Below are 26,754 nucleotides of genomic sequence, written 5' to 3' on the forward strand. Positions count from 1 at the left end.
ATATCCTATTTTCTTTTTTTCTTTTTATCTGTCATTGCCTTTGGAGACAAAACAAATGCTTACATTTTCTATAATGAGATGGTTTCTGATAGCAAATTGGATCTAGATGGTGCTTTGGATAATTCATAGTAATCCACCTTGTTTAAGTTAATAAGTAAAATTAATATGTATTAAATTTTGTATTATGAATAATTATGTGATGTTTTGGTAAAATGCAGGACAATCTATATTCCTACTGTACCTATTACTAACATAAAAATAGATTAATAATAGTTGGTATCTAACATACATAAATAAAATATCCTTGGGAATAGAGGCTAATATTTAGTGTCCGCTAAGAATCGTATGATATTATGATGTATTATTGAATTAAAATTTATCACGTCCATTCTACAGTTTGACACTTCCTCAGTGGTTCAATGACAAGGTATATTTGAAACTTGCTATACATAAGAGTAAAGATCATATCCCTAGGATTTTCTATTGAATCGATTCTTAACGATTTAACATATTAATATCGTTTCACAAAATATAAATCGACAGCGTTTTTTGTTTTACACCATGTTACAAATTAATTCATAAGAACAATCAAGCCTAATATTATATAGATTTTGAAACGAATTGTATCCAAAATAATATCAACTTATATTAATTAGTTTCAATAAAAACAAAATTTAATTAATATTGTATAGGAACCTAAATGTTATATATTAATAAATAATATGATACAATTAATTATTATTCATATTATAAATAAAACGGTCGTGTATACTTACAGGCAACAGTATAATCGATGGTTTTTGACTGTTTGTATTTTGCATCACTTTGGTGTGTAGTTTATTTTTGTTGGACATGTTAATTTAAGTTATTGTTGAATACAGGAAAAAGGCTTGTGGAATATTATAGAAACCTAAGAAGTTTGTAAACAAATTGGACGAAACAAAAGTGAATAGACAATTTGATTTTTACCGAGATCGAAATGAACGACTGACGATAGTAGTAGATAATCAAGATGCCGAGAATAAAATATAAATGTAAAACGGAAGAGCTTGAAGTTTGTATTAAAGAAAATTTATAGTTCATAGAGTGTAGAACTATAGACCGTAATATTTTACTTGTTCGATCGTTCATCAGGTTATGGGTGACGGGTTGTGGCCAATCGCATTCCTAAGATTTTACAGGATCCTCGGAGAGGAAAATTCTTAAATAAAAGGAGGAGTCATCGATGTGAAACCTATAAACATCGATGAAAGATGGACAATTATATTATTATTATTATTATATATTTTGTATTTTTTTTTCTCCGAAATATTAGAACGTGATCGACCACCGACGCATTTTCCGGATATTACCTATGTATCAATTATTACCACGTTTATGTGCAGCAGTTAATGTGCATTGAGTTAGTCCGAGAGTTAGGTGCATATAAACGCATTTTGAATTCACATTAAACTAATGCGCATTTTCTATTTCATTCGACTCGTCAAATCGAATGAATTAATTCTCACTCCGGGATTAAAATATCTGAAATGCATGTAAACACTAAACGCTTTAATGCGAATTAATATTTTAGCGGGAATTTTAAAATGTAAAATTATAAAATAATATAATTAATTTGGTCATGGAATCCAAAGTATAAAACATGGACTAATAAAAACATTCGTGTACAATAAAAATAATAATAAAAAATTGTATAACTAACACACAAAGAAAGAAGATACAATCATAAATATTATTGTATTTAGTATTTACAGGCTATAGCCGTTAATTCCGGACGTTGTGCATAATATCACCTATAATAATATAATACATATATTAATTATTATGTACCAGTTATGTTTAATATTTTTATTTTGCGCGTATTTTGCCTATGCTATAATGAGGGAAATAACGGGGCGATATGGGCTGCTTATTTTTCTGTTGTGTTGATTAAAAATCTGTAAGACACTATAAATTTTCAAGTATATATACCTAAATAAATATATAATTATATTACAGCTTACGACTTGGATACGGCGAAACGACAACGACGATTGGGATGGTTGGGCACGCGTATTTCATGCATTCTGCGCTCGGAAATAAAATATACGTTTACGATAAAAGGGTATTATTTATTTTAAGTCTAAAAAAATAAATTTAAGCCTTAAAGAAATAGAAAAACAAACGTAAGTAAACATCATTTCTTATGCTAAGATCTATATGAAACATATTATATATAGTGCGTAGATGTGCAGTAAACTACCGACGAAAGAATAGCTTTTCTTAATCCGTCTTCATCGCGCTTCAAATTGGAAGTAATGAGATATTTTATAAAATAACTTGAATGAAACGAAAATATATATTATGTGAGTAAAACAATGTTATATAGTAAAGTATTGTTTATCGACTTGTCTATTATTGGTTGATTTATTTTTTTTTCATTAAAATGTCTCTGATAAATATAAAGGGATGATAGACGTTTTCTATAAATGATACATATGTTAGTATGTATAACCAATCCATATTGTGGCATACACAGACCATATTAAAATTGTAATAATATTATATTAGAAATTAGAAATTTTTATATATTAGAAACTAATTTTTTTCGAAAAAATTCTTATATATTATATGTATAGTAATAGTAGTTTCATCATAATATTATTTTATGTATTTTTATGAGCTGTTATTAATTTAGGTACTCAATGCCACAGGTGGCGGTAAAAACCGAGGCGCAAATTGTCTATTTTTTTTCGATAGACCAAAAGTGCAAATTTGTTTTGCGCTTTTATACCTTAGTAGTGAGATAAAATCACAAAAATAAATTGTTTACCTGATAGATACAATATTATACCTCTTACACTAAAAATTTCAGTATAAAATTTAATGCTTATTATATTTATTTTTAAAATATATGGTATTTTTTATATTTCAAAAGCAACAGTGATCGAGTTTAATTGAAGTTTAGTATTATAATTATCATATGGTATTTTATTGTAATAAATCACGGTGACGGTTGATAATCATTTAAGATGACTAAACTGTATATAAACAGTATACAATTATATCAATTGGTATTTGTTAAAGTCAACTCCAATATAAAAGCGCGAAGCTAGTAAATAGAAAAAAACATTTCCAGATTGGACTACTTATAAAAACTGTGGACTTCAAATTTACGGTAGATACTCATTATAATTATACTTTAATATACTAATTACTACAAATATGTGATTTTTATTTTAAATTTTTTAACTCATTTTAATATTACTGTAAAAACTTAATTAATAATTTTATGGTTTTGATAAAATACATTTTATTTTTGAAAAATGTATTTGCGCTTATGGTTTGGTAGTATTTTTTTTGCGTTTTTTAGTTGCGTTTGGATTATATTTTGAGCTTGTGGGCTATAGCCCGAAGGTGAGTATGAATAAGTTTGTAGTATAAATAGCATAGTAAGGTAGTACAGTTTAGTCGTTAAGTATGAGTAAATTATGAAAATATAAGTATTTTAATAATCATAAAAAAAAGTAAAATTATGTTCATTGCAATATTATGATAATTATATGTATCATTTCGTATAATTATTATTATTTCTATTTTCTGACCTATGTATATTTCTATTTTTTAATACATGTATAAGTATGGATACGATATATTTAATTAGGTATATAAATATAGAATTATAATATCAATTATTATTGCGTTTGTGTAATAATATTATAATACTATACGAGTATTATACTGCTGCGTACATTTCCGTTTTTTTTAATATTAAATGTTATGGTGTTGACATTTTCTTAAATAAAATTCATGATATTATTTATTATTTTCTGTTTATCTGTTATGTAAAAATCATTAGTAAATAAAAATACTTCTATTTTTATCTTGATCAATCATCTTCTATAACTCTATTAGAAGTAGTTTTATAATTTTTTTACAGTGATGTATTCCAGTCGAATATCTTCTTATATTTTCACAGATTTTTTTATTGTTCATCGCTGTAATGTGTCTGGATTTTCCAGGTTTCTCAGTAACCTACTTTTTTTGTGCACGTAATACCAATATATTATTACTTATATAATATACTGCATAGTAGCTATACGTACATACTACATATCATATTCGATATATTTAACAGTTATGTATACGATATGGGTTATTCTAAATAATATCACCTTTATTATGTAGGTATGTTGTATAATATAATAATATATGTATGTAGATTGTAGGTACAAACACGGAACGAAATACAGACACCGCAGAATACAGCTCCGGGCGCGCATATAGTATATATCCCTTGGTCGGTTTTAATAAGTCAATCGTGCACACGAAACAATAATTATGGTAAAATAAAATAAATAAAACACCGTCGTAAATAATGCACAATAGTACCTACATTGCCTTGATCAAGGAACTCTACGTATATACCAACACATACATCATATCACTCGGTATACATTTTATATTGTATTTGTTTTATACGCGACGCGCGTTTAAAACGAGACATTGAATACGCGTACGTATAATACGAGTATATACCTATAAACAGCTAAGGTCCAGGCGTACAATTATTATGTATACGTATGATTTATATGTATATATATATATATATATATATATATTACATTAACAATACGACCCCAGAGGCCGAGAGCCCTATTATTGAACACCGAGTCTTACGCATACAGCACTTGTATATAATATTATTATATAAAGGATCATTAAACAATTTAACCAAAACACTCGATCGCACTCGGTTATTTATTTATTTTTTTACTTTTCTCGTCCGCGTCTTCACTCTAATACCTATACACTCATTCTCCTCGCCGCCGCTCAACCCCTCGTACTATATTCCGCCGAACGCGTTTCACCCGAGGTGATGATCACGTTTTTTTTTATTCCTCTGTGTTCTCTCCCCCCATTTTTTTTTTTTAATAGACGTGCTGCATTCTAGTCGTGATGATAGTTATTTCTTTCACATTTTATTATTTTCCTTTGTATATTGCGCGCGCGCAACCGAAATAAATTAAGTCCGAATACATCGACTAATTATCGTTATCCCATTCATTAAAGTTACATCTTTTTTTATTTTTTACAGACATGCACAAATACACATAACATATTATAATATATATATATTATATTTTATATTCATTTTAGCCTTCGGTGTATAGTATTAGTATACATAGCGATAGAATTATTGTATATGGTATTAAGTATGTATATTTTATTATAATAAATTTTATTTTGTATTTGGCTGATGGATATCTAATAATTAGGCTTACAATAAATTTCTTTGAATGCACGCGTGCGTTCTCTTTCGGTTTTCCGAGAAATGTGCGAAATTGTATTTTGTTTAGTCTTTTATAAAGTGTTATACACTTGTCTTAATAAAATATCGTAAATACGCAATGATGCTAAAATGTCCGTGTTATCAATATTTTTTAGAAATATATTTTCAACAGATAATTTGTGATCTGTGAACATATGATGTCGGAAAAACGATATTTTACAGAGTTCTGAGAAAAACTTAATGGGTTTGATAATATATTAGCTCTGGATATTTTAAACTACATTTTTATTCAATATTATATTTTATTTTAACTACTACTAAATATTTGATGATAATGCAATAGTAACTGATATTATATTTCGATGTTATAGTCATTAGTCAATCCAACACTATTTTCAAACTGGCCTGTACTTATAAAATAAACATCATCACAACTTATCAGCATTGTGTTTTTAAAATCCAAACTAGCTGTTATATAAGAAAACTGAAAATATATTTCATATTATTAGACATTTTTTGATTTGAGAGTGTAGCTGTGTAGGTCAACTAAACTTATGGTTAACACTAAGCGATATTTTTATTTTTCATATGGTAATTAATAGGGATCTAAATTATATTTTAAGTAAATGTCGTTTTTGTAGACATTTTGATGTAATTAATCATCATTTTAATTGATTATTTTGTATGAAACATTAGCACCGTTTTATTTGTTCGTTTATTAATACATCATAAGTTATGAATCATAACTATTAAAAACCAAAGTACTCATAAATATATTATAGTAATTAGTAATTGAATTCAAAACTTACCAATTAAATTGTTATTATGAAACGACGCTTAGTTACAGGATTATAATCCATAGGACGTGTCACGTGTTGTAGGATAAATTCATAAAACGCGTGTCGTGCATAGCACATATTATTATACTAACTGTAGATGTCGATATGCAAGTCGTTGACTAAGGACACTGACCTGCGATTTGTAATTTTGAAAATGTTTTTCAATCTCCGTAGTTTGCAAACTATGGATGGTAATTTCGCATTTTGTATTCGTAAAGCATGACGCGGCGTGCCGCATTAAAAAGGTTTAATAAAGGAAGACTGTACATGTATTAAGCTTAACTAAATATCAAAATAAGGTCTGTGCTTTTTTTCTTTTTACACGAAGATTTCATAGAACTGAGAAAATCTGCGAGGGATTATTATGTCGGAAGAAACGCCGAGTTATCGATGATAATATAAATATACTCATGCGAATCATCTCTTTTTAATATTATAATGTAAACTATCAAGAGTATATATAGCTATTCCCTGATGTATTTTACTTAAACAGATTAATTAAAATCTATTGTTATTAATCATCAATGACCAGTGGGTCATTTAATAGTTATAAGTTACCTATTTACCAAATCTTCCCCGTTGCATACATTTATTTACGATTCATAAGATCATATTATAAGATAGATTGTTTTACTGTTTAAAAAATAAACCTTTAATAAATTATTTTAAAATTAGAGAATACAATCGTAAATTTGTAAAACACTTTAGAAATATTTATTTCTATTACATATATTTATAAATATTACAATTGCATAACAAGCTAAAATACCTACTTTTAACACAAGTGACACACACTTGTAAATAACTTCAAAGTTCTATTGAAGCATCTCTATAATGTCCAATTATTTTATTTTAGTCAAAATGAACTTTGTGTCAAACCCAATATCAATTATTATTATGGGTTTTTCTTAATGGTTATTTTCAATTGAGTAATTATTAAAATATGACATAAGTTACATACTAATTAATATCATGTAGGTATACTTAACAATAAATGTTACTACTATGGAATGGAATATGAATAGAAGACATATTAAGCTGATCATTATAATTCAAAGTTTAAAAGTTTTATTATGTCATGAATATTTCACTGGCTTTGTTGGCGTAAAAAAATATCAAACGAGTATGATAGCTGCACACTGCACAGAGTTGATTTAGATTTCTCGGTAAGTTTTTCTATAATATATCCACCTTGTCTATTATATTAACGTCGATGACGTCAAAAATCACCTTTTAAGGGGTTTTATGCAGGCAATTTGTTTAAAATTAAAATATATTTAACTTTTAAATAATAATATAAAGAAATTTATAAGTGATCTCATACATAGATAATAGTATATAAATGGATAAGATATCCCTGAACCAGGGTGTACCATGAACGAAGAGTCTACTATGGTCAATTGTCACTATAATGGTTATATGCGGCTATAGATATTGGTTTATGATAGAGAACATTTTTAATCTATTGAAATTAGATATTTTTTAATATCTCGTTAACAGAAAGAACCGAGAAGGATACAGTTATTATTTTAAGCCATCATAAACCAAATTTCACCATGGTAAGAAAATAACTTTGACTGTAGTGCTATATTATATTTATTTTCCAAAATCATGTTTGAAGTTTGAAGAACATAAAAATAACAGATTTTAAAATAATCATAACTTTTTAAGTTTAAACGATATCGAAAAATAATAAACACTATATCAATTCAAGCAGTCAATGTTCTTCTCTTTTTACCATCAACATGTCTTAACTGCAGAGCATAATAGTAAGATTTTATTACTAACCGTGATTTACTCGCCATACGACTGTACCGTGCGACATTCGGTCGGTCAGTGCCTACACACACGTATTATAAGTTATAATAACCATAAGTAGGTTTATTTGCGTACTGCACGCATGCGATATAATATTTGTGACCAGCTGTATAATAGCACAATACCTGTCTGTATTAATATTATTATTACAATATGGGTTTACGGCAGCGCCGCGGGCTAGGGCCCACGATTTCGCCCACGAGGCAGCACTTGCCTATACATATATACGTGTGTATTATATACCTACTATTATATGATCTATACGAGGAAGATTATCCCCCTCGCTATCACCCAATCTGTTCTTATATATGGATAATGAAATTGTTTCGCCCTTTATCATACGATGCTGTACCTACGCTGCCACTACGGGTATTACATGAATATAATATCACGTTATTACTTGTTTTTCTTAATAATACAGATTTTATATGCGGATTGCACAATAAATGCGTTACTTTAATTATTTGTCGCTAAGAAAAATTACAGCTTTGTAAATCGAATAAGAAAGATCAGAGATCAGAGATAGAGGGAGAGAGCAAAATGGAGATAAAAAGAGAGAGACCCTTTACTTAATTATAGTTTTATTTTTTTAGACTTATGATACCGAGAGAGCCTTTTATTTCGCCTTCCGTGGGTGGCCCCGGAGGTGAGATGATTGTAAATGAAAACCCTACTGCTGCAGTGGGTCGAGGAATAGCCATTAACTCGGGTAAGGATAAACATTGTGGTCGACCGAGGGAGATGCGTATAATAAGTATACATATATATTATTTTATATACCGTACACACACACACACATACATACACACGAATACTGCCAGGTATAATACTCTATAATTTGTGTTCTGTGTGCGTTTAATGTTTGGGTTTCGGTTGGTTAAGTTGATGGCATACAATATTGTCCTATAAAAAAAATAAAAAAAACGTAATAACATCGTGTTTAATAATATATAATAGCAGTACAATGCATACTCGTCTTGTTCACGCTGCAGAAGAAGCTCACGTCAGTTTTTGATTACGTACTACGTATGAAGGAATGTGCGAGAACGTTTCCGGTTTATTATTATATCACTTGATGTTTTTATTATAAATAATAACATAAATAAGTATCGTCATTTAAAAACGATCTTTTAAATAAATGATCCTGCATTGAGTATACAACATATTATTACACTATTAATTATTATAATATATTTGTACATGGCTACGCGTGTGGTCTATTTCGTAATATTTTTTGATACTACGTTTATATTAATTGTAAGCTCAACTGTTGATTTCAGGCATTGTAAGGGTGGAATTAAAAATTGCATCGACCCATGGCGTTCTGATGTAATGAATATATTTTTGATAAAATAATTTATAAATTATGTAAAATAAAATAGTAATGTATTAAAAAATCTTCAATATGTACGTGTAATTATAAAAATATTGTAATATTGTGTATGATAAGTTAAATATATCTATAAAGTATTGTACGCATATATAATGGTATATAATATATCGATTATAATTTTTAACAAAATGTAGGCACTTTTTATTTTAAAATTATCGTAAGTGCATAATTTTATTGTTTAAGTGAAATTATATTGATTTATTGGTTGTAAAATCACCTAATGGCTAATATACATGTTCTATTAATCATTTTCTCATTAATTATGATTTAATCACTAATATACATACGATCAGTACATGCATGAGCCATTACTACGACGAATAATATTTTCTTAGAAATATAATTTGAATTATTCATTAAGAAAAATACTAATAGACAGACCTATATAGTACCTAAATAGCTAGATGTATTTCTATCATATTAATCATTTATTATATTGACTATAGTGATTTCATTATTTACCACATATGATTATATGAATACCTGTATAATATGATGGTGTATGTATTCATGAAATATATATTATATAGAATATATATAAAATATACGTGAAGTATATAGACCATAGAATATATGTATACATGATTATAATTATATAGATAGATATTGGACTAATATAACAACGTATTAGTGTATTAACCATAATTTGAAGTTTTACTTGGCATAAACTTTACTGTCTTTACTACCTCATGTAATTAAACTCAATTTGTTCCTCTAACTTATATATACATGTAAATATCTATAAAAGGAAAATAATCTTTAATAATGGATATACATATATATATATAGTCTACGTATATCAATACAAACCTTACAAGGGAAGATTGAATGTAAGAATCTAGATTTAACTATAATAGGACTATATATAGTAGCCTTACTATACATAAATCTACGAAAGTCAAGATATTTTTTTAGTAAAGAAGGATCGAGGGTAAAAATGATAATGCAGCGATTAGGTACTTTTCATATAGTTGTATGATTAAATATATCTATTCTATACAATTTTTTTTAGTTAAAATAAAAATATTAGTGTCATAAATATTTTTCATTAAGATTTAAAGTTATTATTTATTACTTAATGTATAGCATGAGTATAGTATATTATATCCATAATACGCAAGCACTTTTTTGTCGTGTTTTAAAGTAGAATAAAAATTGATATATTAGTATATCATTGGAATGGTGTATATTATTATCGAATAGACTTACACAAAAATACTATTTTGCCATTCAATTTTCAATGAATACAGATTTTACTGTTTCCCGTTATTCTTGCTTTTGTAATGACAATACACTACAAATCACAGGGACAAATATTCAAATAATAAATAAAGATGGTATTTTATTACAGTAATCAGTTTTCAGACATAACCAATATTATAATATATCGCAGAATTAGTTGTCTTAATGAGTTGTAATTTTATATTTCTGAATATGGGGGACAAATGGACAATGGCATTTAGCTAATAATGAGTAGGTATTTAACAAAAACATATTGTATACACAGAAATTTTAAATCTCTATATAATTCATTGTAAAACTATTAATTATTAAACAATAAACATGCATTAGAATCATTAATAATAGCTTCAATAAATATTTGGTTTATATTTATTTATACTTAAATTGTCATTGTGTGTGTTATAATGTTTTTAACCACTATTTTTATAGAAAGAAATGCATTATAATTTAGGCTTTAATAAGTACATTATCAACAAAATTGATGATGCATTTTGTTAAATAATTATTGAAATTATTGGCAATTTTCTGAATGAGCAAATATATTTAAAATTATTCTCATTTTGAATTCGAATCAATTAAATTTTTTTATTTTTTATTCAAATTCAAATTCAAACAAAAAACGAAATATTATTGGGTATTGGTTAGTTATTTGGAGATACTAAATAAAAATGACAAATACAACCTATAATATTATGTTAACACACATGCATTTATATACGTAGATATATATTTTATCTACGTCTATGATGTCGATACCAATGCGTCTACACATTATACATAATACGATTTGAAAAGAAAACAATATTACATTTAATCTAATGACATGATGGAATTATGAAATATTACAAGCTTACTTTATTTTGAGTAGGTGTCCGAAAACTAAATAATTCTGGTTGTATACCTTATGAAAGTAGGTATAGCGTGTAGATATGTGATGTAAATATGTAAGTACGATTAAACAGGAAAATGAGATATCTTATTTAAAAATACATTATTACCTTATAAATTTTAATAATAGATTTATCAATGATATATTTTTTATTATTTAATTAAAAAGAAGATATATATCGTTTTATAATCATGCTGCTATTTATATTTGTTTACAAAATATTAAATAAATATTAACTTATCAGGGTTTAGGACGATACATTCCACTAGTATTTGTTGATAAGTTTTCAGAAAATAAAGTTTTTCATGTTTTCGTTAAATTTAGTAAATTGTTTACGTAAAAAATATGTTTACTTATATGGTAGTGGTAGATATTCAATAAAAAGTTTAATTAAAGGTATTATATATATATATTATAGTGTATGCATTCACTTGGAAAAAAAAATTCACGTCTCGAAACTTCAGAATTGTATCGGAATCCGTTGCATTTTATTAAAACTATCTTAACGGTATATATAAATAAATAGTTGTACCGCATTAACCGCTACTAAAAATATATAATTGTCAAAGAAGAAAAAGTAATACTGACGAGTGGTAGGATATATTATTGTATAGATACGTTTATTTTATATTATGTCGATATAGACCTATTATATGTGTGTATGGAAAAAGAAATAATTGCACGCGAAAAGGCCTACACTCATGGATTACAGTGAGTGAAAAATATATATATGTATGTAACGGTAAACCGTAAAATCGCTGCTTATAACGCGAAATCGCGGTTCGACTAAACATAATATGTAGTGTATATATAATATATATATATATATATATATACATACATACACACAAACGTATACATACGCCGCTGGGATCAAAGAGACGATGACGACGTTAGATGAAGACGTGCCGCTTGTGGGATATAATTAACCAACTATTTTTCTGCGATTCTATTGCAGACCGAGACGGATTTAATTGAGACCTTTCGCCCGATGGATAATTCCTAATACCTCACACATCGTGCCGGTTTATAATGCGCAGTGTATACATCACCGAGGGACGACGACTCCCGCCGCCACCTCCATCACCACAATATACCACCGCGCGGATATATAGTATTATATATATATACATACAAGAGTGTATACCTATATAATATAATAATAATATATCATCATATTATGTGTTTTTTGGCGGACAAAAGACCGAAAAAGGGGCGTCGTTCAAGGTGCAAAATAAATATATATAAGATAGCGTGTTGACGAGAAAAAAGTAATGAAAATCCATTTTAAATTATCATATAAATATATTATATATAATAATTATGTACATATGTATATGTAACCTAACCTAACTGTACGGCTAAATTAAATATTATTTATTATCGTATGTAAGTATATTATAGCAGGTCGATCCAGCATGTCGTGCACGACCGTCAAAAAAAAAAAAAAAACACTCCGATCGGACGACGAACGACTAAAGCAACAGCAGTGGTGGCGCGACCGTTCGCGGCGATGACCCGCGGGGGTCTCGGGGCCCGTGACATAATAGGCTGCGGTTATTAGGCGTGCACGTCAGCCCGAGGATCGCATCATATACACTCGATGTATAACCAATTACGAGGTTCGGGAGGCGTGTCGTGTCGTCGGCGGCGGAGGCCGTATTCTCTCTCTTTCAGTAGTATATGTATATAAATATATATATTACTCGCTCTCCCGGCCGTTCGTGTTTCCCTCTGGCCGATGCCTGTGCCGCCGCCAACGACGACGACGATGACGGCGGGGCATTAAAGTCTCCGACGTCGAACAGTTCGCGTGTGCGCGCTCTCCTCCGTATACGCGCGTAAACGTAACGCGATCGTACATCGTCAGTGTGCGATAATTAATAGTAAAAATAATGATGATAATAATACAATATTAATCGTACGCGACGAAATTTTTAACGTTTTACAAAAGTGCGTTACGCCGGGCTGGTTTAAAAATAGCTCCGGATCGCCGTGCCTTACGCCCATACCGTCATTACGACGCGTATAAAATAGATTATTAATATTCATAAGATATTGATGGACCTGCTACAGCTGCAGTCGTAAATCGTATTAATATTGTGCATGCGTCGTGATCCCCGTCAATATAATATTATACGCATTATCGCGCAGATAATATTTTGATTCGCCGCGTCTTGTCTCGTTCGATCGATGCCCGTCGTCGGTCGGTAACTGCGTCGCCGTGGCGCGCGAATTCCGTTGGCCCTCGACGGGCGCTGGAAGCACGTTTAAGTGATAATAACGCCACGCAAACAGCCGACCGCGGCTACCAGCATACGGGACGGCCCCGGGGGCATGCCGCCGGTTTCGTAGGGCTCCACCGGCCCATTATGCGCACAGTCCGGACGGGTATCATCATCAAGGCGTTGTTTTGGAACATTTTGTTGGCCGTCAACTTTAGGTGAGCTATAATATTCATACATATATTATATTGTACATGTGTACTAGGTAAATTTATAAGAGTACCAGGTCAATATCGCTTCCGTAGTTACAGTAATATGCATATATAGTTACGGCAAATAGAAATAATAATAAAGATTATTAACCGCACCAATCAATACAAAATAACAAATCGAACCCACTTAATTAGAACTGTAGGTATAGTATGTAGGTTAGGTTTAATATATATTGTATACATATTATTTAGAATTCGTGTTTAGTCTATAAATGTATATAATATAACGCATAATTTCTGGCTACCCCACAGGCTTGTATAAATTACAGTATTACCTGTATATCTGCAAGAAAATATAATCTAAACATTATAACAGTGTAAGTATAAGACGTGTATAAGCTCTGTATATGATCTAATTTGTGCTTACCTTATAGAGGAGTTTTTCGTTTATAACATATAAACGTTATGTGTATTTGAAGATACGCTGATTTTTGTCAATAGAATTTATATTATTATATAGCAGTCTTAATAGTAAATAGTAACTTTTGCAGGCATTCACTGAACTTTACTATTATCGTATATTACATCCCAGTCTAAAAATTATAAATAATTTACAAACATAATTTTCAAGTATACACTATGTATTTTTTGATTTAACTGTATAAATCATATTTTATCTATTTTTAAACATTAAGTGTATATGTTATATAGTTTTATTGAAATCATTAAGGACTGTAGTCGAAACGAAAAAAATTAGTATATATATATTTTTTTTTATATTTAGATAATACATATAAGCTCCAAGTATAAGTTATTGTTCTACAGACTACACAGTACACAATGACACTAATCCTATATATTTCATAAACGTACTATATTATTTTAATCAATTGTATTGCTTATATTGTTATTACAAATAAACTTATATAAACGTTGCTGAGAAAACGGTGCGCTCTAAAAAATACCACTGTATATAATTTCATTCAAACAGAGCTTATAGGTAATCGTATTTTCCGGATTTTTGTTCTTCTTAAATCCAATTTATAAACCGAACCAATATACATCCCCTTTTACCGTGTGATTAATGCGATAACCGTCCTACAGACCCCAAACCACGACGAATCACCCCGGAGGGCTTTCTGTTATTCGTTCTACACCAATACGAAAGGGAGTTCGATGAACAAAAATCTATAATGGACACTATCGTGTGCTTATCGTGGGACGTATTTCATTTTTTCATCCTTGTGATGTAATAAAATACGGTCGAACTCTATCCATTTGCCATACTAAACCGAATAGGAATCGATCGTTTATCTTTTATCTTATTTTATTTTGTAATATGTGTGTAGTATGTCACCAACATAATAAACTATATTATTAATAAAACATAAACGAGCTTAGATGTGGTATCAGTTCACACCGACTAGCATGTACACGAAAACTTATAATATATTATTTTACAAAGTTCTGTAAATTAAGAATAACGATCGTCGCGTTCGCATAACACCTGACGGTAATATATCCCGTGTAAAATAATGTATCGTATCTTAAACATTTGGTTATTGGAAAAAGAATAACACGTTGTCGCTAAAATGTCATATGTCAACAATATTTATTTATTAATTTTTTTTTTGTTACGCCCAAGATGAGCAAGTATAATTGTTCACGCGCTGTGTCCAGGCAGACCGCTGCGGATAACAGTCCACCGGAGAATGCTGCGCACTGAATGCGCGTGGCATGCATTTTTGCAGCAGACAGGCGCTTGAGGCATTACGCGCACATCGCCGTCGCTGTACAGTGCAGTATTATAATAATATTACAACAACCAGTTGAAAATATCTTCGAAATACTCGGTCGGTCGTAAATAATTACGCCATTTAAAGAAATTGAGAGAGAAAAGAAAAAGTCAAACGCCTGTTATGTATTTATTGGCGTTTCATTGTCAAAAAAAAATCGATTATAAATCAAATTCGCTAAAAACCGTTTCGCAAATCATATTATATGTATACGTGACGTGTGTATATAGGTACGTCCCGAGGCAATGGTAAGCGCTAAACTCTCGCAGTTATTTGTATCTCTCTCTCTCTCTGTATATATATATATATATATATATATACAAAAGTAAATACCTAACGTATACTATATAGTATATATATATTATAATACTTATGTTATAATAATATATACGGTTTTGAACAATACGTAATAAACATTCACCGAACGCCGCTCATATATGTATTAGAATAATATGTATCTACCACTTAAACGTACCGGGTGATCCATTTAACGTAAGACATTCATTATTTCTAAAACTGTTAAAATTTTTAAAAATATTTTTTTACATATTATTTTAAGACTTGAAAAGCAATATTTTTCGATTTTTTTTGATTTTTTTAATGACAACTATGTATATTTATAATTCCTTATTCCAAAGTAGAACATTTTTTTGAGTAATACCATACATAAAAATTAAATTTTGGACAATTATAGTTAATGAGTTATAAGTATCTAAACTTATATAATTATTAATGAATGGAGTGGAATGGTGAAGAGGTACACTGAAAACATTGGTATACTACTTGGCTCTCGTATGCTAACTTAAATTACTTATTTGTCCTAAATTTGATTTGGATACATCAAAATATTCTATGTATTATTCCTAAGAATATGAAATTAAAAATGTATGTTGTTATTCTAAGGAATAAAAATTTAAAAAAAGATTACAATGATAATAATTTGTGGAATATATTTTTTTTCAAAAATGTTGTTTTGTTATGTTTTACAGTTATGTAAAAGAAATATTTTCAAAATTAGTATTTTTTTGGTTTCTGAAATGATGAGTGTTTTACGTTAAATAAATCACTCAGTAAAATTTAACATCTACCTCCAACCATATACGTAATATATATATTAGCACAGTTTATTATAATGTTGACGATTGATTTTCCTGTCGAATTGTTTAAATCTCTTTGCTCATACCGACATGAGTCATTATATTTATTATTATTGTTGTCATTATTATTATTATGATATTCACGATGAGTTTCGGTAAACTTGCCACACTTTAAATCTTATAGTACTACGTACTTATACGCATATACATGTCCATAATATGCCATGCAAGATACGAATTAATGATGATGCTGCAGGACTCCGGAGACATGCGTTTGACTTATCTGTGGCCTGTATGATGCAGGTACTTAATAACCGTACTCTACGCGCGTCCTCCGCAGACTGTCCGTGAATGTCATATTATATATGTGTACGATAATAATAATATTAAAGTGGCAGTAATTTACTATATAACATTATTGTATACCGCGTCTTATGTCTTTGCGATGTCCAATAATGTACGACGTCTGTCCGTCCGCGGGCTATAAATATTTTGTCAAAAGACTTAACATTTCTTTTATTATATGTTATACTATATATATATACATGTATATATATATATATCTACCTACGTGAAATCGATAGTAGTCGCGGTCATTATTCGTTTATAGTAATGCGTACCTACAATCGTTTTTTACGATTTATATCGAACACATATCGTACGTATACAACACTATTATGGGCACCATAAAAGGTTAATAATATATGTATCGTCGACAATAAGTATACAATAATGTATAACTAATGGAGTAGTGATCGAGGTATAATTCCCAGAAAAGTTCAATAATAATATAATGTATATACTATATAATATATAAATATACAGTGATCGGTGTTCGAGAATACCAAAACTGGAGTTGTATGGCTTATGGTTTTCTTAAATATAATCATAATGTTATTATTTAATTGTATTACCTATCTTATGAAACCTGTGTATCAGACAGTCTGAAACATAGTTTGATCATTGAATCCTATAATAATTAAAAAATACATCCAAAATTTGAAAATAAGACTCGTACGGCGGGACTTATTTAAACAACTACATGTTCAAATAGAATTTAACAGTTTTCTGTAGTTAAAAAACTGAACACTTTGGTAATGATAATTTTGATCCGAACGGTGAACACCATGAAGCCTTCTACTTTTTATATAATATGACACAAATGCACTATATATAAGCGATTACCGTATAGATTGTCAACGCTAAATTGTAATTTGTCTATGACCTTTACGACTTGGCGAAACAAAACGGTTGATACTTATAGCACAAAATAAATATAATTTTAATTGACGACGATAAATCATCTTATATTATTGCAGATATTCCGGTGAGTAACTATTATTTTTTAAGCTGTATACCAAATAGTGTGTAAAGGTTCCACTGCATTTCTCTATGACTATATAGGAACCACGTTATAGCAAACATCTGATGTCAGCGCAATTAACGTATTTCGAAAACTCGTGGGTTGGACGACCATAATAGAACTCTAAGCTCTATGTTTTGTTTGGTAAATTAGGTTCGTAATGACTACAAATATATTTAATATATTATTATATATACATGTGTATCCTGTGTATGTGTATAAGTATAAATATATTACACATACAATTTTTTTTTTCGTTCTTAATGTATAATGTATTCGCATTGTTAATTTAAGCGAGATACAGCTCGTAAACCTTCGCTAATAAATCAAGTTTTTATTCCTAAACGTGAAATGCATATTAAACACTAATTGAACCAAAATGATTTACTGAAAAATGATCGCGCGCGATAGTTTTCCATATATCGTGACTTCATTGCGTTGTCTTGTTATAGTGTTTTGTGTCGTATTGTAATCAGGCTATAGGATTGTGGGGTGTAGGGAGTGCCGTAGCCCCGGGGCCCACGAGAAATAGGGGCCCAACTTCTATAGTGTACTCCTTAATATACTATGTATCTTTGATTATTAAATTATTACTTATAAGCACAATAATTCTTTTTTGAAATTAAAAATTTTTAATTTTGTCAAAATAACTTTATCATAGCCAGTTTTTATAATACATATCTGTATGCATACTATTATGGTTTCTTTAGTAAAAACTCTTCGATACTACATACTAATATAGTCAGTAGGTAGTTTATGTTTTAGATGATAATCATTAGTTTATTCTATTTATTATTAACTAACATTTACTATCGACTATAATTATACTTAACTAGAGTGTGAACAAGAAGTCAAGAACAAAAAATGATAGTATTTTTTTTTAATTTATATTTTCCTATCGTTATTTTGCAACTGTAATAAAAATAATCAATTTATATTATATACAATCTTTTTTTTTTTAAATGACTAATAAAAAAATCTTACCCTGGGACAGATTTGTCTTTTTCGACCTCAATTATAATTTATAATTGACCAAATAGATTTTTTCATCACTATTATTTTTGTAAAAATTCTGAATTTTATGTTACCATGACGTACTATAATAACAAGTATATGTTGCAGTTTTTACGTGTTCAACGACAAACCATAATATAAGTAGGTATTACGTCCGAAATATATATAGTTTATTCCTACGCACCAGTCGTAATAAATACATTTTTAACGAGATAGACCGCAAATCAGAGGTACAGGTTTTGAGAACTCATTCGAGTAGTTCTCGCACCCATCGCTGCTTATACTATATCGTTATATATTGGCGAACACAGTTTTTATTTGTACTATTATTATTATTATTCGTTGAAAAGCCATCGGACGGGTGTTTTTTTCATGTCGGCCGGTTGTAAAATATGAGACCCAACACCATATCACTCGTATATAATATATTTATGTTTATAGCCATAAAGATTTCTCAAGCATCCGCTACGTGACGTGATATTTCACTCAACGCGACCAACGACGATCCGACAGTAATAGGTACACTACTATAATATATTATAATAATAGTAAATTATATGCGTATAATATTATCTAATTATGATTCGCACGTATAGTGGTCAACTGACGGTGCATCGCGGTCACCTCCCGTCCTCCCCCTTCTAGCCCCCAACAACACCACGAGAAGCCGTGAGAAGAAGACTATTATAATGTTGTGCGTATTGTTTACAACGCTTATTATTGCGACGACGATATTGTTACACTTACTGTAACCTCTCGTGCAGCATATAAAATACTTAATACCGAAAATAAACGCTAGTCATCGACTGCAAATGAAAAAAACCGCGAAAACGCCAAATTATAGTATTATTTTTAACTTGCTTATGAGTTATGTGTAAGGTTATAATTATTGTTATTATTTTTGTAATTATCTTAGTTTTTTTTCTCAATAATTCAGTGTAAAACGAATTGGATTTTCTTTATTATTTTTACGAGTAGGTTATACCTGAACATCTGGTCCGGGAAAAAAAAAAACACTACCTAAAACATAACGTGATGGGGTACACTTACAAGGGTGGAAAGCGATCTAATATACCCAAGGTAAATATAATACATACATACGTACGTATGTAAAGATATCGGATCATGTATACACGTGCGTCCAGGTGTTTTCGCAAGCGTATTATATAAGACAATCTCCTTTTATGAAAGGTGGGCAGTAAGGAGTAAGGTAATCGGCAAAACGTTTCAAAGGGTGGCTGTAGTAGTATAGGGTAGGTATATACATATATAGAGCTATAAGGATACATAATATTATTACATTATGTACAAGATATACCTGTATACAACTCTGTGCCTAGGCCACGACGAATTGCGTATAATATAATATATGTATTCACTATACAGTGTTTAACACATGTAGATATTATTGTACAGATTCTATTTCGATTTTTCGGTTTTGTTATTTCGATGAAAGACATTTTTTTTTAAATATAGTGGTTCCACCGTTACAACAGTATGTTACATTTGTTTATCGAAGCGTATTTTTTTTAAATTTTATTTTTTTATTTTCCTCAATGAATCTTTCATTATCATAAAAAACACGTTACGGAAACTGGTTCTTACAAATGTTCGATTAGCCACAAAAAAAGATGAAAAAATAGCGAGCGTTAGTTATACCTACTGCCGACGATAGGAATCTGTAACATCCGCGGAATCAAATTTAAAATTCGATTTTAATCGTGTGCTGATAAACAAAATACAACAGCGATGTCTGATGCGCGTCTGTCGTAAAAAATATTATATCGGCATAATACGTATTATATTATTATGCTACATTTTATTGTGATTCCAGCATCATCGATCGTTTCCTACATGCGTATTTAGGTATATACGTATTTCCTAATAGTATAGTTGTTTTGTGTTGTGTTTTTTTCGGTGAGTCTTTCACAATAATAGACTCGTCGCCGTCGTTCTGGTTGCTCTCGATAGTCGAACCGGTCAGTACTATATATATTATAAATATTATCTTATAATACTACCTATATATTATTATATTGTATTTCAATGGGTGGCATATACAAACCACAGCAGCCGTTTCTATTGATATTGGTGGCCCCGTGGCGAAAAGACGAGAGATTACCAAATGTACACCACGCACTCGAGGATTACACATTTTCGAGTACAAAAAAAAAAAGGAAAAACAACAACGACAAATACGACAACCGCCGCACGGGCCTTTGTGTATAGCCGATTTCTCGTCCGATTTTTCGGGCAAACCTGCTCCTCCTCTTCTTGCAGACGGTCTGTCTCCCAGCCACGAAACCCTCTGGGGGTGTGCGAATTGAACATTATTATATTTATTATACTATATACCACTATATATATACCTTATTTTATTATATATTGTACGTATGGTTTTATTGTATTGAGCGTGTGTCTGACGAGACGCGGAAAGACACACGATCGGGCTTGGAACGGTGTCGGGGGGAGGGGGAGGGGTCAAAAAGCGGCAATAAACAGTAACGACAATATAATTAGAGTACGCCCGTGAATGGGATATTAGGAGGTCCACATCTCGGTTGGGTGCCGGAGATATTCGTGCGGTGTGCGCGAACATATATGATATATATATGTATTGTAATATGTATATCGGTGCAGTATAGCGCCAGCGGGATACCATTACGGTAGCCGGATAACGTTACCGCGATCTACACCAGGTGACCAGGTGCAGTCTGTATAGCGTTATCCGGCAGTGTGTAGTCGTCGTATATGTATACAATTTATATATTATCGGACAGCAGCGACGATGCTGCGCAGTGCAATCGCGAAAGGGACAACTATATTAATGTAATAATGTATAATAAATAATAATAGTATAACTGAACCTAATGTATAATACGCTCTCATTCAAATTTAATGTTACGAAATCAGAGGGGTGTTCAATAAGAACTTAATGTATTCTCTGCAGATTTTCTAACACAAAATGTCCACAAATATGTATATGCTATATACCTAGGTATATATAATATTCCTACTGTGTATCACGTACTCCAGTAGACTGGTGAGTAGTTATAGACTGTCTTTTTGGTACTTTTTTCCATTTGGTTTCCAATCAATAATTTATTATACACAGTATGCATAGAAGACGTAATCTATGAATTATATATTATGGTGCACGCACGTCCTTTTATAATATGTAAATAGAACTATACAAGTCGATTTTTATCTGAGAAAAATGTAATAATTCTATTTATAAAATATCGTTATAAACGACCATCACATAAAGATGAAACATTGAAACATCAAAAAGAGACGACGCCACGCCGCCATGCCATAAAGTACGTGTATAATAAAATGAAAGTCTGGATTTTTGTTGCCACATGTAAAATATCTACCACTGAAAAAAAAAGCACCGTTTAAATGCATTTATCAAGGTATAATGAATTAGTAGAAAAAGTGTTTTATTAGATAGATTTCGAACGGTTTGGTAATGGTGAATTATTATTTTAATTATTTTTAGAAAATAATTTAATTTAAATGCAAAGTAAGTAAAGTAAGTAATGTTGCAAATATTACACATAAATGTGTCATATCGTCAGTCTGTTAAGTTTTAATAATTATTTTCTCACAGACTTCGAGAAATAAAATGGCAAATAATCAGTTGTCACCAAATTGTTTTTAAGATATTCAATGCGAAAAAACGTGGTATTATACTGTTGTAGTATTGTATATCATATTATCATAAGAGATCATAAGCTATATTATAATACTATCATGACGTATTAAATTCCATTGCCGTTGAACTAAAAACAAACAGGTATTAATTGAAATAATATTTGAAGACTGAACAAAATCGTGTTGAATCTAACAGACAATTGATCACTACAACAGACCTACAACAACTATGGAACGTAAACAAAGAATATATTTATAACGGTTAAAATTATTATTAATCGAAAAAGATCTCATTCATCTGTAGGATGACGGTCTCAAATGAATACGAATGTTATTAACGTTTGATGATTCAATAATGTTTTAAGAACTTGGCGTTTTCAGTTGATTGATGTTCCTCCGTAGACTGTGCCTAAATAGCCGTTTTACCATTATATACAATGAACAGATACTATATTATCATTAAGTGCTATTAACCTAAAGTATGTAATATGCTGTATTTAATAGATATACCTATATATATTTATACCGTACTTAGAAACACTCCAAAACATTTTTATATTAAAATAATGATTTAATGTTTCTATCAATTTAACGTTTTTATTGCACTCGTAAAAAAAAAAACAGAATTAAACTCGCGTAGTTGTTTTACCGACATCAGTTACAGAATTTTATTGTTTTACTGCGGTAAGGTTTAATCGTGAATTCGTGAACACAATAAATTTAGGCTAGATAAAAATTTGTCGAACTATCTACATTTTAATTTAAAACGAAAAATAATTTAATATGGTATCGGTATATCCTGCAGGTATTTTCATTAATTAATAAACGAATATAATAATTATGTACTGCACGAATTATTATAAACCCAATCATTGTAATAACATTAACTTTTTTAAGTTTTCGAAGTAATTTATTCATACAATATTTTGCCCGATCGGCTACTACTATAACCGTCGGTAATAGTATCGTAAAATATTCTATTTAAATATTTCTATGTGCTGCGTTCGTTATAACCACTGAACCTCTCTGAATTTCATACTAAATCGATTAACTTAATTTCCGAATTATTATTCGTAATCGGATATGATAATAAATTAATGATATACGTATCGGCGTATAGCTACCGGACATTGTGCCAAACTTGTTTTGCAGGATTAAAAACGAAAACCTAACTAATATAATTATACATTTATACCACGGTTTTTATAAAATATAATGTAATATTTAATAATCGAGTGCACACATTATTACTTCTTATGTATGGGTAACGTTCGTAAACTATTAACGTCAGCGTTCGTCATTATTATGGCTTTTGTTTATTTCATACTTGTCATATTTTACTGCTCACCCGACTACACCGCGATTGATTATCCTAGTCGTAAATTTTGCGTTCCTTCAGATCATCGTAGCGTGCATCGTTTCCGAGAACTGATATAATACGAAAACAAACATAATATATACGTTTATGTCCACATAAAAGTTATCGATCAAAAAAAGTATATATTTTCTAAAACGGTGTTGTGCCGCTGTTGTGTGAACTTTGAAACTAATGGTTTCTGGCAGTTTTAGCGAACAATTATTGTGATATTTCAAGATCCGGTCGTTGTACTTGTACGAACGTCGTACAAAGTATGACGTAAGATAGAAACCGGGCGTGGGAAAATTTGTATAGTCGTATAGTCGTGGCCCGTGGGGTACATTCACGGACGCAGTCAAAATCGGCCCTAACAGCCTTTCGGCAACATCAAAAGCCTCGCCGAACGCGCGATACGTATATAATACGAGTAGAATATAATATAGTGAATAATAGGTAAGTATAGGTAAACATATATATATATATATATATATAATTCATGCAGTGTCACCAAACGGACAATATCCGTTTACGCGCAGACGTTATATATAATATGTTATAACGATCTCCACCACCGCCGCAGCATCTCTGAGGCACCCGACATGTTGTATAAACATCATAATATTATAGCAGGTATCTATGAACCGTCACCGTATACTCGGTCGTATGTTATACGTGATTTTTATTTTTACTTAATTTGTCCGCGCGAGTGTGTGTGTGTGTGTGTGTGTGAGTAATGTGAATGTGTGTGCACTGCACACACACTGCCCCCCGGAGAATATTTCAGCTCATTTCACACGCGACTCACGTTTTTGAACTCGTTATAAATTATATCCCATACCATGAATATAATATACAGTCTCTCTAATAAACAATCATAATACTCGGAGCGCATCAACCGAGTATACCTACCCGCCAGTGCAGCTATCAGTCACATCAAACAGGTTCTAAATCAAATTTCCTTCTTGGTTCCAAACCCGAGCCGCAGTGGCAAGACGTATAGTCGCTGCTGCTGCCGTCGTTCTTATTATTATTATTATTATTCGATATAAACGTGGTTTTTTCTTTTCATAATATGATATTATTAATATATATATATATATTAATAATATGATATTATTAATATATATATATATATATTATATGCGACTTTATCGTCGTCGACCCTTGTCGTGCACGGGTACACCTTCACACGGGCGATACGCTAATGGACGTTATTAATTATTATTATATATATAATATATATTTTACTGTACTAAAGCTACAATCACTGTATAGTGTGCGCGTGTATGTATAAAAATATATGTGTAGAATTTGTACATACGTAATGAGAGCTAATCGTCCTTGTCAACGAAAAAAAAAAATAATAATAATAATAATAAAACAACACAGACAAATTCGTAGGTCACGCGCGACATCGTGCCACTGTCACCACCGTCGGCCGCGGTGTCGGGCGTGGGCTGCAGCGCGCCCGGCAGTTGGGCAAATCGCATATTAATTGAAAAACGATAAATGGAAAACCAACATACAGGTTAACACAATAATATATTATTGTGTTATTTGTGTTAGATGAGACCGGATTTGTTTCGTAAACACATACCACGTATAATATATAGGTATATAAAATTTACACGCACCGTAATTGTTGTTATAATCATATGCACGCTCACTCGCCGTTCGATATGCATAACAAGTTTCGGTAGCAGACGTGACCGATTTATCTGCCGGAATGGTATAATTATTGTCTTCGCATGTGTGTGGCCTTTTAATAATAAGTGCTTAATGCGTACCCTTTTTTTTTAATCGGGAAAATTATCGCACGGGTGCATACACAATAATACGTACGTATAATGTATAGTATATTATTATACTTTATGATCAGTATTTTATCGTCTGGCAAAATAATAATATTATTATATATGTACCAAATAGGTCAATAATAAATAATTATTAATCGATTGCACGGCGAAATAATATATTGCAAAACTATAGTACCTGCAGCCTACGTTTAGTCGATGATTAATGACGACATAAATACCTACATGATATTATATTGGTATATTGCCGATGTTATCGGCATATTTTCCAGTCAGTCTGTGTTGATGAATATAATAAATCGCGTTTTGAATATTCTCTGCCGGTCTGTCGTGTGTGCTGTCGTCGGTATATTGTATTTCTGCAAAAGCTACTATCGCGCCAGCGTTAGTCGGACTATCTTTATTGTCGCTACTACCTGTTTTATAATAAATTATTAATACGTAATAACCGATCGATAAAAAACGATATTATATCATAATGTATGTATGTATTTATAACCGTGTACGATAGGGAATGGCCGAAGTATACGCAGTAGGAGGTACTTGCTCACACAATGCCACTATACACCAGTGTAACACCTACTATATAAATTATAATTATGCTATTAAAGGAAACAAATATGGATGTCATGGTTTCTAGATCACGTGAACGAAATGTGTTTCATTCGTTTTGATTGGTTTGAAGGTAAATGATGTGTGTTTCACAGACGAAAATATGCATCGATTTGTAGTCGTTCTTCAACCATAATATCGTACAAGTAATATA

At 30.5% G+C, this 26,754-nt stretch overlaps 1 protein-coding gene across 2 annotated transcripts in view; it reads left to right on the forward strand.

Annotated features, from left to right (window-relative positions):
* The first annotated feature begins 13,258 nt into the window (after window positions 1–13,258).
* LOC113559834 (protein Wnt-2) overlaps window positions 13,259–26,754 on the forward strand; it is a 64,214-nt gene continuing 50,718 nt past the window's right edge. For both annotated transcript variants that reach the window (XM_026965615.1, XM_026965606.1), the window contains exon 1: window positions 13,259–13,896. Coding sequence is in view for 1 of the 2 variants with exons in the window: in XM_026965606.1 (XP_026821407.1) it covers window positions 13,826–13,896 (71 nt within the window). In the remaining variant the exon portion in view is untranslated. The remainder of the gene's footprint in view (window positions 13,897–26,754) is intronic.

The sequence above is a fragment of the Rhopalosiphum maidis genome, chromosome 1 (genome assembly GCF_003676215.2).
Source record: "Rhopalosiphum maidis isolate BTI-1 chromosome 1, ASM367621v3, whole genome shotgun sequence".
Lineage (NCBI taxonomy): Eukaryota > Metazoa > Arthropoda > Insecta > Hemiptera > Aphididae > Rhopalosiphum > Rhopalosiphum maidis.